The sequence below is a fragment of the Melospiza georgiana genome, chromosome Z (assembly GCF_028018845.1).
Source record: "Melospiza georgiana isolate bMelGeo1 chromosome Z, bMelGeo1.pri, whole genome shotgun sequence".
NCBI lineage: Eukaryota > Metazoa > Chordata > Aves > Passeriformes > Passerellidae > Melospiza > Melospiza georgiana.
The window spans coordinates 5684158-5702546 of NC_080465.1; the positions used below are offsets into that span (position 1 = coordinate 5684158).

At 45.1% G+C, this 18389-nt stretch overlaps 1 protein-coding gene across 1 annotated transcript in view; it reads right to left on the reverse strand.

The window, feature by feature from the left end:
• Positions 1-245: 245 nt before the first annotated feature.
• The window catches only part of LOC131095718 (uncharacterized), a 53100-nt gene continuing 34956 nt past the window's right edge, over positions 246-18389 (reverse strand). Inside the window, exons 12-13 of the mRNA XM_058043779.1 lie at positions 699-1424; positions 246-640 (exon numbers count right to left, since the gene is read on the reverse strand). Of these exons, the coding sequence (XP_057899762.1) occupies positions 246-640; positions 699-1424 (1121 nt within the window). The remainder of the gene's footprint in view (positions 641-698; positions 1425-18389) is intronic.

Sequence of the window (18389 nt, forward strand, 5' to 3'; positions counted from 1 at the left end):
AGACACCAGCTGGATGTTACTGCTAGGGATATAAAAATCCCTAGTTAGCTGCAGCCTGTATGGGGAAGCAGAGGACAAGGTGTTAAGCGCAGGAACTGCACCACAGGTAGTAGTCAAATCCGATAAGTAGGTCAAGTCCGGCATAGCGAAGGTCGGCGGCGCTCCCTCTTCTCTTTCCTCCCCGCATGGTGGTATTCCGCCCGCCGCATTTATGTCTGCGTGCAGGGAGCGGCTGCGCTCTGGGCCTAGTTTTTTGTGCCCTTTTCTTCTTTTTCCCGCTGCCTCCTATAATTTAAATAGTCTAATCTCATAGGGCACTGGGGCATCCAGTGCCCTATCTTGCCACATAAGTGGCAGGGGTGGGTGTCCGTTGTTCTTCTGCCGGGCCCTGGTGTTGGTGGTCCGGCAGCGGAGACCTCCTCGAGGTTGAATGGCTCAGGCTTGGGGAGGCCGACGAAGGCCACGGAGGCTTTGCGTGGGCGTGTGGAGAGAGGGACGCGAGCCACCACGGCCTCTATCATTGCCTCCACCGAGGGCCGAGGAGTCCGAGGGAGGGTCTTAATGGCCTTGCGGCACTCAGCATTTGCATTGTAATATGCCATTTTTTTAGCATCTCCTCCTTCTCTTTCTCCCCGGACACCTGAGCTACACAAAGCGGTAGAGGCGTTCGACAAAGGCCATGTATGGCTCTTACGCACCCTGCCGCACCTCGTCCTCTTCCCATTGGGAGGTGACGACTGCGAGTTTTAGAAAAGCCCGCTCCGCGGCCTGGGCCGTCTCCAGTAACTGCTGTGGAAAAAGAGCCCGAGCCTGGGCTGCCCCAGTCGCCCACTGCCCCTCGCCCAACAGATGTTCTTCTGAGACTATCAGGCCCTCTGCATCGTGAGAAGTTGAAGGATTCCCCCAAAGATTTGGGAGAACCTCCAAAATCTCTCTCCTCCACTCCGCCACCCAGACCTGGAACTCCATGGGCCCTGTCAAACTGGAGAAGAGAGCCCTCAGGTCAGCTGGCACCAGATCTCCCTGCACAAGGGCATTACGGAGCAACCCCCGGAAGTACTCAGACTCCCGGGAGTAGTCCTTCTGCGCCTTGCACAGCTCCTTGATCCGGGCCGGTGCTAAAGGCACCCACTGTGCCTGAGGACTTCCCTCCCCGCTTAGGGTGTACGAGACCGGGGCGGCTTCCAACCAGGGCGCCTGCCCCGGCCTCCGGTCATCCACCCCCGACCCCCCGGAACACAAAACATGGGAACCGGAAGGGAAGGCGTGGGAACTGGAACTGGAGGAGGTTGAGGCGGGGCCTGGTAGTGAGGCGGGATGAGGGAGTGGGCGCGGCACAACACCCCTCTCCGCCCCCTGGGTGGAGCACGGGCGCGGAGCCGAATACGTGGGAGGAGCAGGGGAGGGATCAGCGGGGGACTGAACTGGGGGAGGAGAAACGGGAGGAGCCAAAGGAGGAGCAGTGGGAGGGACCGTGGAAGGGTACGACGGGGGGGAAACCGAGAAGGGGGTTGGGTCAGGAGGGAGGAAGGGGTTGGGATTCGGGAGAAAAGGGTGCTGGAGAAGAGGAGGGGCCCTGGCAGGAACGGCCATGCGGTCGCCCCCATTTTGGGCACCCTGGGAGCCATCTTGATAACCTTCAAAAAATCGAACTTTGGCCTGACAACCGGGGACTTGGGGACAGGGACAGAGGGGTCGGGAAAGAGAGAAGCCTGGCCAGGGCTCCTCGAAGGGGGAGGCCGAGCAGGTCGAGGGGGAGCAGGGGCAGGATGGACCCCCTGCTTCTTTTCAGCCTTAAGAATCCCCCTTGAGGGCTCCTGCCTGTGGAATGGGGGAGTGGAATGAGGGACAAGGGCAAGCGAACGGGGGGAACGAGGGGATAACGTAGAACTTGCGGGTCCTTTCTTAGGTTCCCCTACTGGGCGGAGAATGGCAAGCACCCTACCAGCCCAATACGCCACGTTAACTAATTTTGTCTCCCCAGACTTCACGGTCTCTTCTAATTTAGCAACAACAGCTGCCCAAAAATGTGGCTGCTTTACAACCTCTGGGGAGACATTGGGGAACTTCGAAAAGACCCACCTCACTAACAACTTTAACTTGTGCTTGGGGGCCTTATGCCCACCCCCAAGCAGTAAACCTTTAACAATATAATAAACCTCTTTTTGCGCCTTTCCCAAGCTCGCACCCATGGCACCTTTCTAGCGGCAAAAGTTTTACCACTAGAAAAGGGGGAAAGGTCGCTGATGTTACACCCCCCTCGCCCGGAGAGAAAACGTAAACGAAAACAGCAAGCTGCACACGACCGGCCTCCGCCCTCCCACCACCCCAAAGTCTTGAGGAAAGTGCGAGGAAAAAGGGAATAGGGTGGTGGGTCCGGCCCCTGCGTCCGGGGAGAGTCCGGCTCCCACGGGAAAACGAAAATAACAAAGGTTCGGGGTTCAGGGAAGAGGGTGGGGGGCAGGTCCCCAGGGCAGGGCCCGTACCCCTAGGGGACAGTCTTAAAAAGGCGGAGGAGAAGCCAGGAGAGTCCCCAAGGAAAAGGGGCCCGGACTTACCAATCCGGTCGCTGTGGCAACGCAAAAGGCCAGGCAGGGGGTCTTCATCCTGGAGTCGTCCCGAAGAGCGCTTGGGAGTCCCGACTCCGGTCCCCAGGGAGCGCCGCCCCTAAAACGGGGCCTGCTACCATCTTGGGGTAGGTTGACGGCCAGGAGATTTATAAAAATCCACACCACAGGGTCTGGTCAGTGGTCCAATAGGTCCAGGGTCCACTTCGCAGGCCCCACGTTGGGCGCCAACCTGCGCGAGGGCGTACTTGGCCCTAATGTCCAGCTAGCAACGCGGGAGGGAGGTGGCCGACACCCCCGGCGCATGTATTGCCAGCCCCCCTCGGCGTCTTGGCCTTGGGCTGGGCTGGATGCACGGTGTGGTTGGAGAGTGCGGAAGGACGAAGAAAAGAGGCGTCCACTAGCTGGGGGCTAACTCCGATTTATTGAAGGGTCGGATGACACAGACCGGGAGGGAGAGTGCCAACCAGCAAATGGCCTCAAACAAGGGGGAAAGCCAGTTTTTAAAGAGAAGGGGTGGAGAGAGGAGGGAAGCCCAACTAGCCAACCAGGGAGAGGTACAAGCATAACTGACATAAGGAACTAGCCCATGAATATAACATAAAGGAGGGGCCCCGGGGCCACAGCCAACCACAACCTCCAGAGAGGTGAAGCTTCCAGAAAACTGGGAGGAGTGGGGGGTGATTGACTGGGCCCAGGGAAGAGGAAAAACTTACATATAAGGTGTGCAGGGGAGGGGAAATTATATAACAAAGGGAGATTGGCAGTTGAGGGGGAAGGGGGTAACCAGGGAAACCAATGGTCAGGAGAGGCAGTGGCGGGAAAATCAGGGATGGGAGGAACCATTTGTACTTAAGCAGGGAGGGGGAAATACATAACATGGGGAGAATACCTGGGGAAATTAAATAACACAACACAACATAGGACTTAAAATTTCTATAGCCAAAATTCAAGAAGTTCCACCTTGGAAGGATCTGGGATGGAAGATGACTGAAAAAACAATAACACCACAGAAGATACAGCTCTGGACCAGTGTCACCAACCTGCAAGGTTTACAACAGCTTCTAGGAGAAATCTATTGGGTCACACCTGGTTTGGGAATTACCAACAATGAACTGGGTCCACTTTTCATTTTACTGAGAGGAAGCTGCGACATCAATTCTCCCAGAACTCTAACACCTGAAGCTTGTGCAGCCTGTGACAAGGTCATGGAGACTCTCCACAGATGACAAACTCATCACTGTATTCCAGAAAAGTGTTTCTTTTTTGCAATTTTAGGAGAAAAAAATGAAGCTTTGTGGTCTCATTTTTCAAAGGGACCCTTCTGAGAGACATCCTCTGTTGATAATAGAATGGGTTTTCCTTCCCTACAGATTTCCAAAGATTATTTTCACAGTTTTAAAGATGATAGCAGAAATTGTGATTAAGGCCAGAACAAAATTGTTAAGTTTAGCAGGTCAAGAATTTGGAGCTCTCTATTTACCACTGAAAAAAGATGATCTTGACAGGGCAATGAAAATGCATTGCAAATGCAAAATTCTGCAAAATTCTGATGATTTGCAATGAGCATTGGTAAATTTTCCGGATATTTCTTCTGTTCATTACCCAGCTCACAAATTATTGCAGGTAAAATTGAGTTTTAGAGGGAAACCTATGTTAAATAAAGAACCTTTAAAAGCAATAACTCTCTTCACTGGTGGATCTGGCAGAAGTCACAAATCGGTCGTAACTTGGTTGAACCAAACAACTAGAACTTGGGAATCAGATATTCAAATAGTGGAAGGATCTCCTCAGATTGCGGAACTTGCTGCTGTAGTTCAGGCTTTTCAGCTCTTCCCACAACTTTTTAATTAATTCACATATTCTGCTTATGTTGCTAATGTGGTTAAAAGAATAGAATGATCAGTTCTAAAGAATGCTAGTAATGACACTTAGATATCATTGGCTTTCATGGCTTTATACAACTTTGCAATAACGAACTAATCCATATTTTGTTTCTCACATCAGGGTTCATTTTTCGCTCCTTGGATTTTTAGTGGAAGGAAATGCCAGAGCAGACAAAGTGACAATGCTTATTTCAAACACTTTGCCAAACATTTTGGAACAAGCAAAACTGAGTCATGCCTTTTTTCAGCAAAATGCACAAGCACTTGTGGGAATGTTCAAATTTCCAAAAGTCAAGCTAAAACTACCATAAGTGCTTGCCCTGAATGTCAGCTTGTGCACCCTCCTGTTTCTACAAAGAGTGACCAACCCACGGGGTTTACAAAACCTGCAGTTATGGCAAACGGATATCACTAAATAGCCTTCCTTTGGTAAATTTACCAATACTCATGTTTCAGTGGACACATTCTCTGGTGCAGTTTTTGCTTCTCTTCACACAGGCGAAACAGGTAATCATGCCTGTCAACATTTTTTGCAAGATTTTGCTTCATGGGGTGTGCCTCAAGAAGTAAAAACTGACAATTATGCTGCATAAACAGCTCAAAAATTGGCCACATTTTTAAAGATTGTGGTGTTCATCACATCCTTGGTGTTCCTCACTCTCCCACAAGTCAAGCAATTGTTGAGAGGACACATCAGACATTAAAACACATTCTAGATCAACAGGAGAGTAGTGGTCACACCACAGATGCGGTGGAACAAAGCTTTATGTGTTTCTAATTTCTTAAACAGCTTTGTGTCAGAACACAATCCACCAATTTTTAGGCATTTTTCCAATAACACACAGGCAAAACTGAAAGAAAATCCCTGTTTTAATTAGAAACCCTAGGAAAGGACCCACTGAAGGTCCTTTCTGATCAATCCCTTGGGGCAAAGGGTATGCTTCTGTCTCTACAGGTGCAGGAATTAAGTGGGTCCCAGCCAATAACGTCAAACCATATCACAACCAAGAATGTGTTGACGAGTTCAAGACTGTATGTTGCCGGGCTTGCAAGGGTTCCTCAGGGGTGAAGAGATAGGCGAGAATCTTGACTCCATGATCAGGAGGCTGGATTTATTATGTTATAATATATAATACATTAAGACTATACTAAAAGGAATAGAGACAGACGTTCAGAAGCTGCTATGCTAAGAATAGAAAAAGAATGAATAAACAAAGGAGCTCTCCTTGATTCTGCCCCAGAGAGAGCTCAGCCTTTGATTGGCCCTTAATTGTAAACATGCAACATGGGCCAATCACAGGTGCACCTGTTGCATTCCACAGCAGCAGATAACCATCGTTTACATTCTCTTCCTGGGGCCTCAGCTTTCCAGAAGAGGGAAAAATCCTAAAGAAACAATTTTTCACAAAAGATGTCTGTGACAACTTTAGAAGCAAGTAGGCAGACGTGAGTGAAACAGAGGGATCATGGGTCATGCCTGATGTTCCCTTTTCATCAGTGGGATCTGCAAACTCTTATTTGATACTATTTATAAATGTTTTAATTGTTGGTTTCATTGCTGTAAATCTGGTGAAATTAACAATGGGAGCAATCCTGTATTCCATAGGAACATTTGGGCCAAAGAACTTCCCAAAGCAGTATCTGAGCCACAAGAATTAGAAATCCTTGGCCCTTTTGTTAGCATTCAAAAACACATAATCATGGGGACTATATGCGGTGCTTTTTATTAAGACCTCTGGATGTCAGGGGTATATTCAACCCAAATCTGACTCCGACCATACATCCGAAATGATCATGTTTTATACTCTATCATTACATAAATTTCATGTTAATTATTAAACTTATATTGTTCTATTGTATACATAAATTCATCCCCTCTCTTCTTACGGTTATATAATAATTACATTTAATTACTAAACAATCATCACATCTAACAATTATATAATTTATCATACTGCTTACGCAGGTGCAGTTGATCTGGGAAACCACAAAGCCTAACATTTTAGATTCTATCTTTAACTTTTCCAGGGCTCCACTATCATTCTCCCCCCTTTGAAAGCATTTTCACTTCACTATAGGTGTAAATGTTTTCACTCGATAGAGTCCTTTATTCCTCAGTTCATACTTGATTCTTCAAATCCAGGGTTGATGTAAACATTGTCGTGGATGCTGTTACGAACTGGAGAACCAGAAGATGGTGGGCGTGGATTTCGTGTTAGCGCCTTTATTATCCTCTGGTTCCAGGATGTTTTCTTCTGTATCTCTCCCTTTAAGATGCTGTAAACTAGCCAAATTGCTAAGAATACAATCAGTAAGATTATCACACTATCAATGATAGATTTAGTCCATGAACTCACATTCCACCCTAATCCTTTAAAGATTTTTCCTAACCAGCTTGTAGCCAAATCCTTTTGCTCTTCTTGTGCTTCATGCTCTATTTCTTTCAACTGATTGATGTCATATTCTACATCTGCAGTTATATTTGGGATAGGAACGCAGCAATGATCAACTTGTCCCTTTAAAAATCCACATACTCCATGCTCTTTCAGGAGTAACATATCTAGGGCCAATCGATTTTGTAAAGTCATTTTTGTGGTGGCATGTAACTGTATATTTAATTCTTTAAATCCTTCCCGGGTGACTCTTGCCAGTCTACCTACCTGACCTGTAAGTTTGTATAGCATCTCTCTACTCTGATAGTTTGCTATAGGACCAAGCAATGACTCTAGGGCCCATCCAGATTTCACTCCACTAGAGGGTTCTTGCCAAGTGTCATCTGGATTTTCATTATCTAGAACTTCTCGTCTTGCTCTTATCTGCAGAAGTTCATGTTTTCCATTAAATGGGGACTTTTTCCAAATTGGACATAAGGTTGGGAGGCCTAAAGTAATCTCCTTTACTTTCCCGTCTACAGGCAGATGTGTTGTCCAGGTACCATCACTTGCTGCCCATACAAATTGTCCTGGACCTCGAATTGTAACCTTGGTACACCCTATAATTACTCTATAATTCACTCTGCCTTGTTTATATTTGATCCCTCTGCAAGCACATCCAATTTGTAGGGCTATTGCCAGGGGTGGCATCTGTTTTATCTCTTCATCATTTGAAGTGCAGCCGAAGTTTTATTACATACCCACCTACTTACTTTGTCTGCCCTCGCTCTGCTACTAGTGTCAGTGTTCGTTATTGCTGGATCTGTTTCATTCTCGGGGCCTTCCCCCTTAATACACCAAGGGGTGTTTGTCATATATTGGAATCTTTGAAGAATACTCACAGACCACGCACTGTCCCAAGGTTCTATCTGATCTTTCCTATCCTTGGCCTCACATTCCCATACCAGAGTGGTTTCTGTAACTTGCCTAGATTTGGGTACCTGTTTACATGTAATTGTTTTGTTTCTTTGTATTTCAGGTAGTTTTGATGTTATGATTCCCCAATTTACTGGGTCTCCTGCTGCCTTTGGTATTGGCAGACAGGCAGTTATTCGACTTGTGTTTTGCATTTTGGCAAAATCTTTGACTAATCCGATCATTACATTCTCAGCCCGAACAGCATCAGAAACCTTTATTACCTGTGTTTCCATTTGTACCTCTCTCTTCATTCTAGAACGAAGAGTGGTTAGTTGATCATTTTGCCTTCCACATCCCAACGATATTAATAACCATAACGTTAGCACAATACTGATAGCATTCTGAAAGCAATTAAACACATCTTATCTGCAGCCTTTGTTCATTCCAGAGTTTATACAGTCTGTGATCCAGGATGGACTTTCTTCACTCGGGAATAGTGAATCCAGGGGTCCACGCCGGCTACTTTGACTGCTGTAAAGGTGGTCAGTAGTACCTGATGGGGTTCACTCCACTTTTCTTTCAGCGGTTCCTCGTTACAGTTCTTGATGTACACCTTGTCTCCTGGATGTACGTTTTGAACTGGGTTCTTGAGAGTCAGTGGTCTATTCCACACAAGGATACTCCGGAGCCGAGCTAAAGTTTTCCCAAGAGACAGAACATAATTATACACTTCCTGCTTTCCTGTCACGTGTACATTAGGGTTAGGCTCAGGAGATTCACATGGTTTCCCATACAATATCTCATAAGGACTGACTGACATCCCACTCCTAGGCTTTATCCGAATCCTCAACACTGCTATTGGCAAAGGCTGGGGCCACTGCAATTTGGCTTCTTGGCATATTTTACTGATTTGCCCTTTTAGTGTCTGATTCATCCTCTCTACCTGTCCACTTGACTGGGGTCTCCATGTTGTGTGGAGGTCCCAATTTATCCCCAGCAATCTACTTACCTCTATTACTACTGTAGCTATGAAATGGGGTCCCCTATCTGATGATACCCCTAGGGGTACCCCAAATCTGGGAAAAATCTCCTGTAGTAACCACTTAACTGTTTCCTTTGCTTGGTTTGTGCGACAGGGAAGGGCTTCTGGCCACCCAGAGAATGTGTCAACCCCCACTAACAGGTATTTGTATCCTTGAGTCCTTGGTAGTTCTACAAAATCTACCTGCCAATAGTCTACTGGCTCTATTCCTATCCGAATTCTCTCATTATCAAGGGGGGTACCACTATTTGTCCTTGTGCAGTTACATACCATCCCTCTGAATTCCTTTGTGCATTTAGCAAATGTGCCACTCTCTCATCTTCTACTGAATATTTTGGTTTTGGAGGCAAATTGAATTGGGATACATTAAGCTTCAAAGGTATCAATGCCATTGTTGTTTGTACCTCTCGAGCAACCTGTCGGGCTTCCCAGTCTGCCTTTCGATTTCCCTCACAGATTTTGGAGTTTCCTGATTGGTGTGCTTTGCAGTGTATGATTGCCACTTGTTCAGGTTTTTGTACTGCCTTTATCAATTGCAGGACTGCATCCTGATGTTTAATGTGCGTACCCCAAGAAGATAACAGTCCTCTTTCTTTCCACAGTGCTCCGTGTACATGCACCACTCCAAAAGCATATTTTGAGTCAGTCCAGATATTTACCTTTTTCCCTTCACTTAATTCTAGTGCCCCAGTTAAAGCAACCAGTTCTGCCTTCTGGGCAGATGTATTTGGTGGTAATGCCTTTGCCTCCACTACTGTATTGACTGTTGTTACCGCATATCCAGCGTATCTGGTTCCGTTTCCCACGAAGCTGCTCCCATCTGTAAACAGCTCCCACTCCGGCTGCTCTAGTGGGACGTCTTTCAGGTCTTCTCTTGCTGAATAGGTGTACTCTATAACTTCTATACAGTCGTGTTCTAATGGGCCTTCTTCAGTTGTGGTACCTAGTTACAAAGCTGGATTCAAGAGGTTAGTTGTTTTGAATGTGACATCATCCTGCTCAGTCAGGACAACCTGGAATTTCATCATCCTGCTGGGAGATAGCCAATTGCCCCTCTTTTGCTCTAAGACAGTGGTTACCATGTGTGGTACATAGACATCTATGTGCCTTCCCATAGTAAGTTTCCTGGCATCTTGTATCAGGATCACAGTAGCTGCGACTGACCGCAGACATGGGGGCCACCCGGCACTTATGTTGTCGAGTTGTTTGGAAAAGTAGCCCACCGGCCTATTCCAGCTTCCCAGACGTTGGGTCAGGACTCCTATGCTAGGCGCAGCCTTTCATGTACAAACAGCTGAAAATCTTTAGACAGATCAGGTAACCCTAGTGCTGGAGCAGTTGTCAGTGCTTCCTTTAATTTTAGGGAGGCTTCTTTCTGTGGTTTGCCCCAGTTGAATGGCTGTGTCTTCTGAGCTTCATACAGGGGTTTTGCAATCAGTCCATAGTCCTTGATCCACAAGCGACACCATCCTGCCATCCCGAGGAAGACTCACAGCTCATGTAAATTCTGGGGCTCTGGAATAACACAAATAGCTTGGATACGATTAGTACCTAGTTTTCATTGCCCGTGTGAAATTGCGCATCCCAGGTAAATCACAGTCTCTTGTGCGATTTGTGCCTTTCCTCTGGATACGTTATAGCCTCCCATTCCCAGCGAATTTAAAATCTCAATGGTTACCTTTATACAGGTTGCTCTTTCTTCTGTAGCTATTAGTATATCATCAACATACTGCAACAATATGTGTTGGTTTCTTGGTACTTGCCCATTTTCGGTCCAAATCTCCAGTTCCTTTGCCAGTTGGTTTCCGAATGGGGTCTGCGAGTTCTTTTCGTGTCCAGGTGAGCTGGGTCTTTCTTCCATTCCTTGGGTTTTGCTACACATAGACAAACAATTTCCTACTTTCTTTGTCAAAGGGTAGGCAGAGAAAGGCATCTCTAAATCAATTACAGTAAACCACTTATATATCCCCTTTACGGATGTTAGCAATGTGTGAGAATTTGTTACCACTGGATAAATGTCCTTTTTGTTTATTGCTCTCAAAATCCTATGCTAATCTACATTCACCTATTTGGTCTCTTCACTGGAAATATTGGTGGGTTAAATTGTATTGTATATTTGTGGCGAGTTCTTGAATCTGTTCCACAGGTTCAGTTAGTTACATTCTCCTAACACCATGGCTTTGGCAGCATTTCCCTGCTGGAACTGATTGTCCTGGTGAAATAATTGTGGACAATCTCACTTCCAGTGTCCCACCCCCTTGCAATATACACATTGATTCGGGCTTAACCTTGGGTAATTGGTCCCCTACCCCGACCATTCCTGTTACACCCCCTGAAATTTGGGTTCCCTTTCTCCTGTATTACTGCCAAAAGATTCTGCTGCTGCCTTTTACTAGCTTATTTTTCCCAATTGTTATATACCTTCCAGGCAACCTCGAGTAACTTATCCAAATTCCTTAATTCTTCCCCTTCTAATTTTTGCAATTTTCTACGAATGTCATCTTGTGATTGGCCCAAGAATATGAGAGCAAGCTGAACCTTTACTTGCTCTGTATCCATTTGGAGGTCTGTATATTTCCTTGCTACCTCCTTAAGCCTCTCCAAAAATCAGTGGGAGATTGGGAGATTCCTTCTTTTCCTGTTGAACCTCATATAGTTTGGACCAATTTATAGTTTTGGGCACAGCATTCTGAACTCCTATTTGGATCCACTCTTGATATTTCCGTAATTTCCTCATATCGTGCAATAAATTAGGGTCCCAATTTGGATCCTCAATTGGGAAATTCACATCTAAATTCCCTGTTACCAGCTCATTTCTAATATCTTCTCTTGCCCTCTCTTTGGCTGACTTAAGTACCATTTCTTTTTCAGTAGAATCCATCAGACTATCTAATATTACTTGTATGTCATCCCAGTCAGGATTTTGAGTTTTCATAACCATTTTTACTACGCGTGCCACTTTATCAGGATTTTCTCTATAAGTTCTGGCTGACTGTTTCCAAATAACTAAGTCTGCTGTGGGAAAAAGGCACTTTTACAAATACTGGCCCTTCCACTCCGACACCTTGTTGCAAGGGGGCAATCACAGTCCATTTTTGTGTGCTTATGCCTTTTCTATGCACAACTGGGGCAAGCTTTGCCCAACCCTGGGTTCTGTGGGCTATTGGGGTCACTGATTCATTACCATTGCTATTTTTTCACTTGCATACCTCTTTCTCCTTTCTATCACAGTTAGGTTTTGCTCATCTTCCGAGGAAGAGGGATCGGGTGATGATGGGAGAGGAGGATAAAGAGGGAAAGGTGTACTAGACAAGACGGGCTCAGGACTAGGTGGGTGAGGAGCAGGTAGTGGGATAGGGACAGATGAAACAGGTGGGATAGGGTTAGATTCTCTAGTTCCTATTGCAGCTACTTGTAAATCAATATCTGTATAATTTTCCCTACTTAAGCTTTCTCTTAACGCCAAGTGTTCTAAACAACGTTCCTCACAAACCCCACACTTTGCAGATGTTTTAACCATTAATAATCCACATTCATCCTGCCATTCTGGCTTTCCCCGTAAGTAGTAAAACAGATCAACATATGTGACTTCATCCCCTTTTCCTTCTTGTTTACAAAACGACATTAACTGCGAAATAGCGTTATATTGCAGAGTGCCATATTTTGGCCATTTTTCACCTTTCTCCAAGGCATATTCTGGCCACCATGAATTACAATAATCAATCAACTTAGTTTTACATAATTCTTCCCCGAAGTTGCCTTGTTTCCAATGTGCTAATAAGCACCCCAAATGAGAATTTTGCGGGATAGGGATGTTACTGTCCAAAATCCCTTTAAATTTCTCACCACAAATGCCTAACCCACAATGCTTTCACGATTGTCTTACGGAATGGCACCTAGGCTTACACCAACAGGAATTCCTTTAGCCCAACCAAGCATAGCTTTCGCTGCATCTTATTGGCAGGCATCCAAAACCAAAGTAACAAGCACCCTACCTTTCTCCTGGGGACGTTTGTGAGCAGCGGAAGCGGTCGCGGCTGATGGGCTCCCCGAGAATCCCTCGGTGCCGGCTACAGTGTGATCGAGTCGCAAACTCGCTCAGCAGCACTCACAAGGGAACCATCTGCGGGTCACCAAATTGCTAGCGTTCAAAAACACATAATCACGGGGACTATATGCGGTGCTTTTTATTAAGAGCTTTGGGTGTCAGGGGTATATTCAACCCAAATCTGATTCCGACCATACATCCGAAATGATCATGTTTTATACTCTATCATTACATAAATTTCATGTTAATTATTAAACTTATATTGTTCTATTGTATACATAAATTTAGCCCTTCTCTTTTTCTGGTTATATAATAATTACATTTAATTACTAAACAATCATCACATCTAACAATTATATAATTTATCATACTGCTTACGCAGGTGCAGTTGATCTGGGAAAGCACAAAGCCTAACATTTTTAGATTCTATCTTTAACTTTCTCCAGGGTTCCACTATCACTTTAACAATGGATTTCTGCCTTATGTTTACAGCTAATGATCGGTGAGGTGATCCTCCTAAGTACATTATTTTGCATACAAAATTTTGTTAGTCATTTAACAGATGACTTTTAACTTTAAAAAAGTGTCTTGGTTTGAAAAGACAGGTGTCTGCTAAGGAAGACAGGAGACTCCCCTGAAATGGAAAATGTAAATCCCCTCCCTTTGAATTGTTATCATTTTGAAATTAAGGGGCCTCTCAGGCAAAAATACGGAATAACAGTTCTTTATTAGGGAAGAAAATAAAAGTAAAATAAACAATGCAGTAATAGGAAACAACACTGACAGAGTCAGGATACAACCTGACACCTGTCAGGGATGGAGAGAGATGGGGAAGACTGCCTCGGTGATCACAATCCAACTTTATTGTGGATACAAGTGCTTATATACTATTTCAGGGAGACTAGTAATGTGTACTACAATGATTGGGTTAAAATCACAAAGTTATGCATGTATCAACATCTCTTGCTTGCAGAGTTTAATGGGATTTTCTTTTTCCAGTAAACCTGTTTGACTTCATCTTCTTGCAATCTAGGTCTAATTTTCAAAGTTCTGTTTGCTTTTGTCAAGGCATCCCGTTATCAAATCTCTGATGTTAACCAGGTCCAAAGTCCTTCAATCCGTCTGATGTCCTCCAACATTCCAACAGACACCCTGTTGATCAGGGGACTGGTAGCAATCCAATTGAAATGGTGGCTGCCATCCTCCTGGAGAGGCAGATGTGGTTCTGTTGAAGCAGTGATCCTGTAGAAGGGTGTGGTCTTCCTCTGAAGATCCAGTGGTGGTGTAGATGGGCCTGGTCTTCCTCTGGGAATCCAGTGGAAAAGGCAGCTGCTTCTCTGGGAATCCAGTGGAAAAGGCTGTCCTGGTGTCCCAAAATCTCAGCTTCTATCCAGTTAGGAATGTTTGGCTCCTCCCTCTGGGCAGAGCTTCTCACAATGTGGGATGATGTAATTTTATCAGTCATGCTGTGGCACTCAATGGCACATTAAGAGCAGATGTCTCCCTGGAGGGAGGACTGGTTTGTGGAAGAGATGAAGAAAACTGCTCAATTAACAGAAGATAACAGAGACACACCTCTAACAGATGCAAACAGAATATACACATTACCTTGCAACCTAGGACAAAATGATGACAAGTGGCAGAACTTCAGTTAAAGAACTTTGCAACTAAAATTTGGCTATGATAAACAGATTTTTTTTTTTTTTGGTATCTTAGTGGATATCCCTTGGATCTTAACAATCCTTCTTGAAACAAGGCAATAATAATGAGTAGGAGTATTAAGAAAACACTTCTTAATACACACACAAGTAGACTTCCTTGATGCACAGCAGTAGTTGCCTGAGACAGAAATATGCATTTTCCGAATCATAGGCATATTGATTTTGGTCCTAAAATTCGCAAACACCCATAATGTGTATTTTACTACAAACTCCTAGGCATATTTTACAAACAATTGCACTTTTTCCTAACTTTTGTAGGATAATCCTTTGGTGTGTTTATATTGGAGCTTTTGGAACATGATAGCCTTGATTTTTCAGGAGCTAAGGTGGTTGCGAGGTTTTAAAAACGTTAATAGGGAAATGTTGGCTTTCTCTTGCACTTGGTGAGAGAGTGGCTCTCTCTTAGCTGCTGTGAAATGGCTGTGGCATGTGCCCAGCACCATCTTCTCAGGATGGCTTGGTTGCTATTGCTGGCATGGCCCCACACTCTCGCATGCTCCTTTACACTGATTTTTGCTGGTTGGGCCCTCCACAGGGGCTTTTCCCACACTCTGCTTCTGGGTTTGGTGTCTGCAGCTCTTCTCAGATCCGTCCTTGGAGGAAGGCTCCGGGGCAGGGCCACTCCCGGTGCACACACGGCGAGGCTCCATAGAGGTGTGATTTTGGAGCCAGCCCACTCGCTTTCCATGGTGATGGGAAGTGCGGGGGACCCGGTGCCAATGGCAGGGTCGATCTCAGTGGCCACGTGGCACGGTGCAATGGCTGCGGAATTGCCCTTCAACCCGGAGGACTCGGAGCAGCTGCATGGTGTGGTGTACCCAGAGGGGCAGAAGTACCCACCACGTGCTCTGCTCCCCCAGAGCAGGGCGGCATGGTGTGCCCACCTGAGTCAGCTGCCAGAGCTGTGGGGGCCCTCATCTCTCCACGTGTCTGGATTGTGCAATCGGCACCACCTGAGGGGTGTGGGACTCCAGGCGGCTCTCCAAAATGCAGTTTATTCCATCCAAGAGATTACAGCAGTCCAGGGTCATGGGTGACAGAGCCCATGCCTACAGCTGTTAGCTCCAGCTGCAGGCAGGCCTGGAGACCCTTTGGTTTTGGTTACTTTGCATTATATACTTTTCTTTGCTTAGCATGTTAATACAGTACAACCAATCTATACCTTAACTATTATCTATAGCCTATCATAACTACTATAATTACCATATTCATGTTACTATTCTCCAATCTCCAAAAGTTAGCACATTACAGTTTAAGCTGGGAGTTGTTTTTCAGTTTTCTTGCAGTGGGAAATTCTGAGACCTTTTTTCTACTTGCAGTTTTGCTGACTTGTTTGCCTGTGCTTTCTGCTTGGTAAAAACATCTTGTTTGAGGTGGGTTTCTCAGACTTTGCTCTAAGTCATAAAAACCCCTTCTAACTAACATACCCTTTGCCTCCTTGGTTATCCATTAAGACTGGCTCAGCTCTTCTATATCAAAACTTGCTTCCATCACTATTCCTTCATCTTCATTCCTTCCACATTTAAAAATCTTTCTGCTAAGCATGCATATCTGTGTGACTTTCATGTCAAATTTTCATCCTTCCCAACAGCCGCCGGCTCTCTGGACATCGTTGGTGTCCTCGGCTTGGACAGCCCCTGGATGCTCTCTGTTTTCCAAGATTCCCCCACTCCCTGGGGCTGTGCTGCTTTCCATGACCACTCCGCATCGGTCAGCCACAGTTCCATTGTAGTAGGACACGTTTTCACAGCTGCTGGGGCCCACTGGCTCCTGTGGCAATGCTGCTCATGCCCAGGGTGGAACAAAGAGGTGGCTGCGCTGCTGTCCTTCCCCCTTTGCCCTTCATAATCCAATTTCATAAGTCCAGAACAAGCATCTATGGTTTTATAATACCGATGGCTGCATCATCACCAAATGACACTGCCTCAAATATATTCTGTCCAACCCTCTCCCAAAAGGGCAAATCTAAAATGTCCCCTTCTGATATGTGCAGCTCATGGTTTTCACACCAGGTGAATAAAGCTTATAGAGCTGGTTCATCGTGGTTTATCCCTCTTCTTTGAAAGAAGAAAATCAGTAACCTTCGTTACGGAGTTTTCTGGTCCTGACATCCAAGCTCCCACGGTCTCCTAAGTGGTTCCAGTCCACAAAAACAAGGCTAGCAACCTCACAGCGCTTCACATTACTTAGCAAAGTCCTGGGTTTTCACCATATTGGCTCTGTCCCTGTTTCCAGCTCCCAGGCTGTATTTCTCCAGTTCTAAACACCAATCCAGGGTTAGATGCCCTTGTAATGTGGTTCCCACACCGCTTCCCAGCTCTCAAGCTGCTTGTAATCCAGTTCTACACCATTTTCAAGCTCTAATGTCGTGTGTCTCCTTTACTCTGTGCTTCTGAGTTCTTATCATTTCAGAGCTTACCACGTATTAGGTCAAAGGAGGGCGTTGTGGGTGCAGGAGACAGAGATTGCTTAGCCCCGATGTTCGTGTGGCACAGAGAGCGTTTATTTCCCAGGCTACCCCTAATACAGAGCATTTGAAAGACCCGGTCTGCATATGCTCATTGGTCTGAACTCCACACCCCCTGGGGATCTGGCCAGTGAAATGCTTGCAGCTTCCTAAGAGACCTGACTCAGAGAAGCCCCTGGCAGTCAGTCCTGAGGCTTGGTAGCAAACTCATCCATGACATTTGGTAACACCAGCAAACGGGTACCTTTTCTTTTTGCTCAGTTGTGTTAGGTTTCACTTTGGTTTCAGTTATGTCAGGTTGAGATTAAAGGCATAAAAAGGATGCAATTTTTACAATAAACAGATCTCCTTTGGATGCATGAGGGGGTCCCTGTTGCTTTGTTCTCCACTGCCACATGCAAATCTGCCTTTTGGGAGTGCTAATTCAATAAATAGTCGCTATACATAAACAAAGCTAGGGCTATAATTCTCAAAAAAACTTAGAACTGTCTCAAGGTGTTTTGTTTTGTTCGACAGAATACCTTAGGTGTGGAGTTGTGGTGGTGTTCACAGGGGTCCCATGACAAGGGAAGAGACGAGAATCTTGACTCCATGCTTCAGAAGGCTGATTTATTATTTTATTATATATATATTATTAAAATGATATATTAGAACTATACTAAAAGAATAGAAGGAAGGATTTCATCAGAAGGCTTGAAAGGAAAGGAAGGGAATGAATAACAAAAGCTCGTAACTCTCAGAGAGTCCAAGCCAGCTGACTGTGATTGGCCATTAATTAGAAACAACCACATGAGAGCAATCAAAGATCCACCTGTTGCGTTCCATAGCAGGAGATAATTATTGTTTACATTTTGTTCCTGAGGCCTCTCAGCTTCTCAGGAGGAAAAATCCTGGCCAAGGATTTTTTCAGAAAATATCATGGCTACATGGGGTAGAGAGTTATATCTTACACGCTGCCTTAAAAGAAGAGATACTGCAATCCCACGAAATCACATCAACCAAAGCACTCCCAGTCTATTAGTAAGAATTAACAAAGTCTGAACTTCGAGATATTTTCTATCTCAAAGCTTTGTACGTACATCCATCCATACAATACCACTGTGATTAACTACACTGACACACAGGTTTGCAAAAGTACTATTTCCTCAAATAGTATGGTAGAGCAAAAGAAAACATCAATTGCAGCATCTAAAGCATGTGGTTAAATATTCCCTTTGTGTTCACAGCTTTAAATTAAAATTTACCCTTATAAATAAAGGTATTAGAGGTTCCCCATGAACTCCACAGATTTTAAAAAGGTGTTTGGAGGCTGAATCTGAAGAAAGAGAGGTATTTCATTAGAAGGTTTCAGTTGCAGAGTTTTCTGAC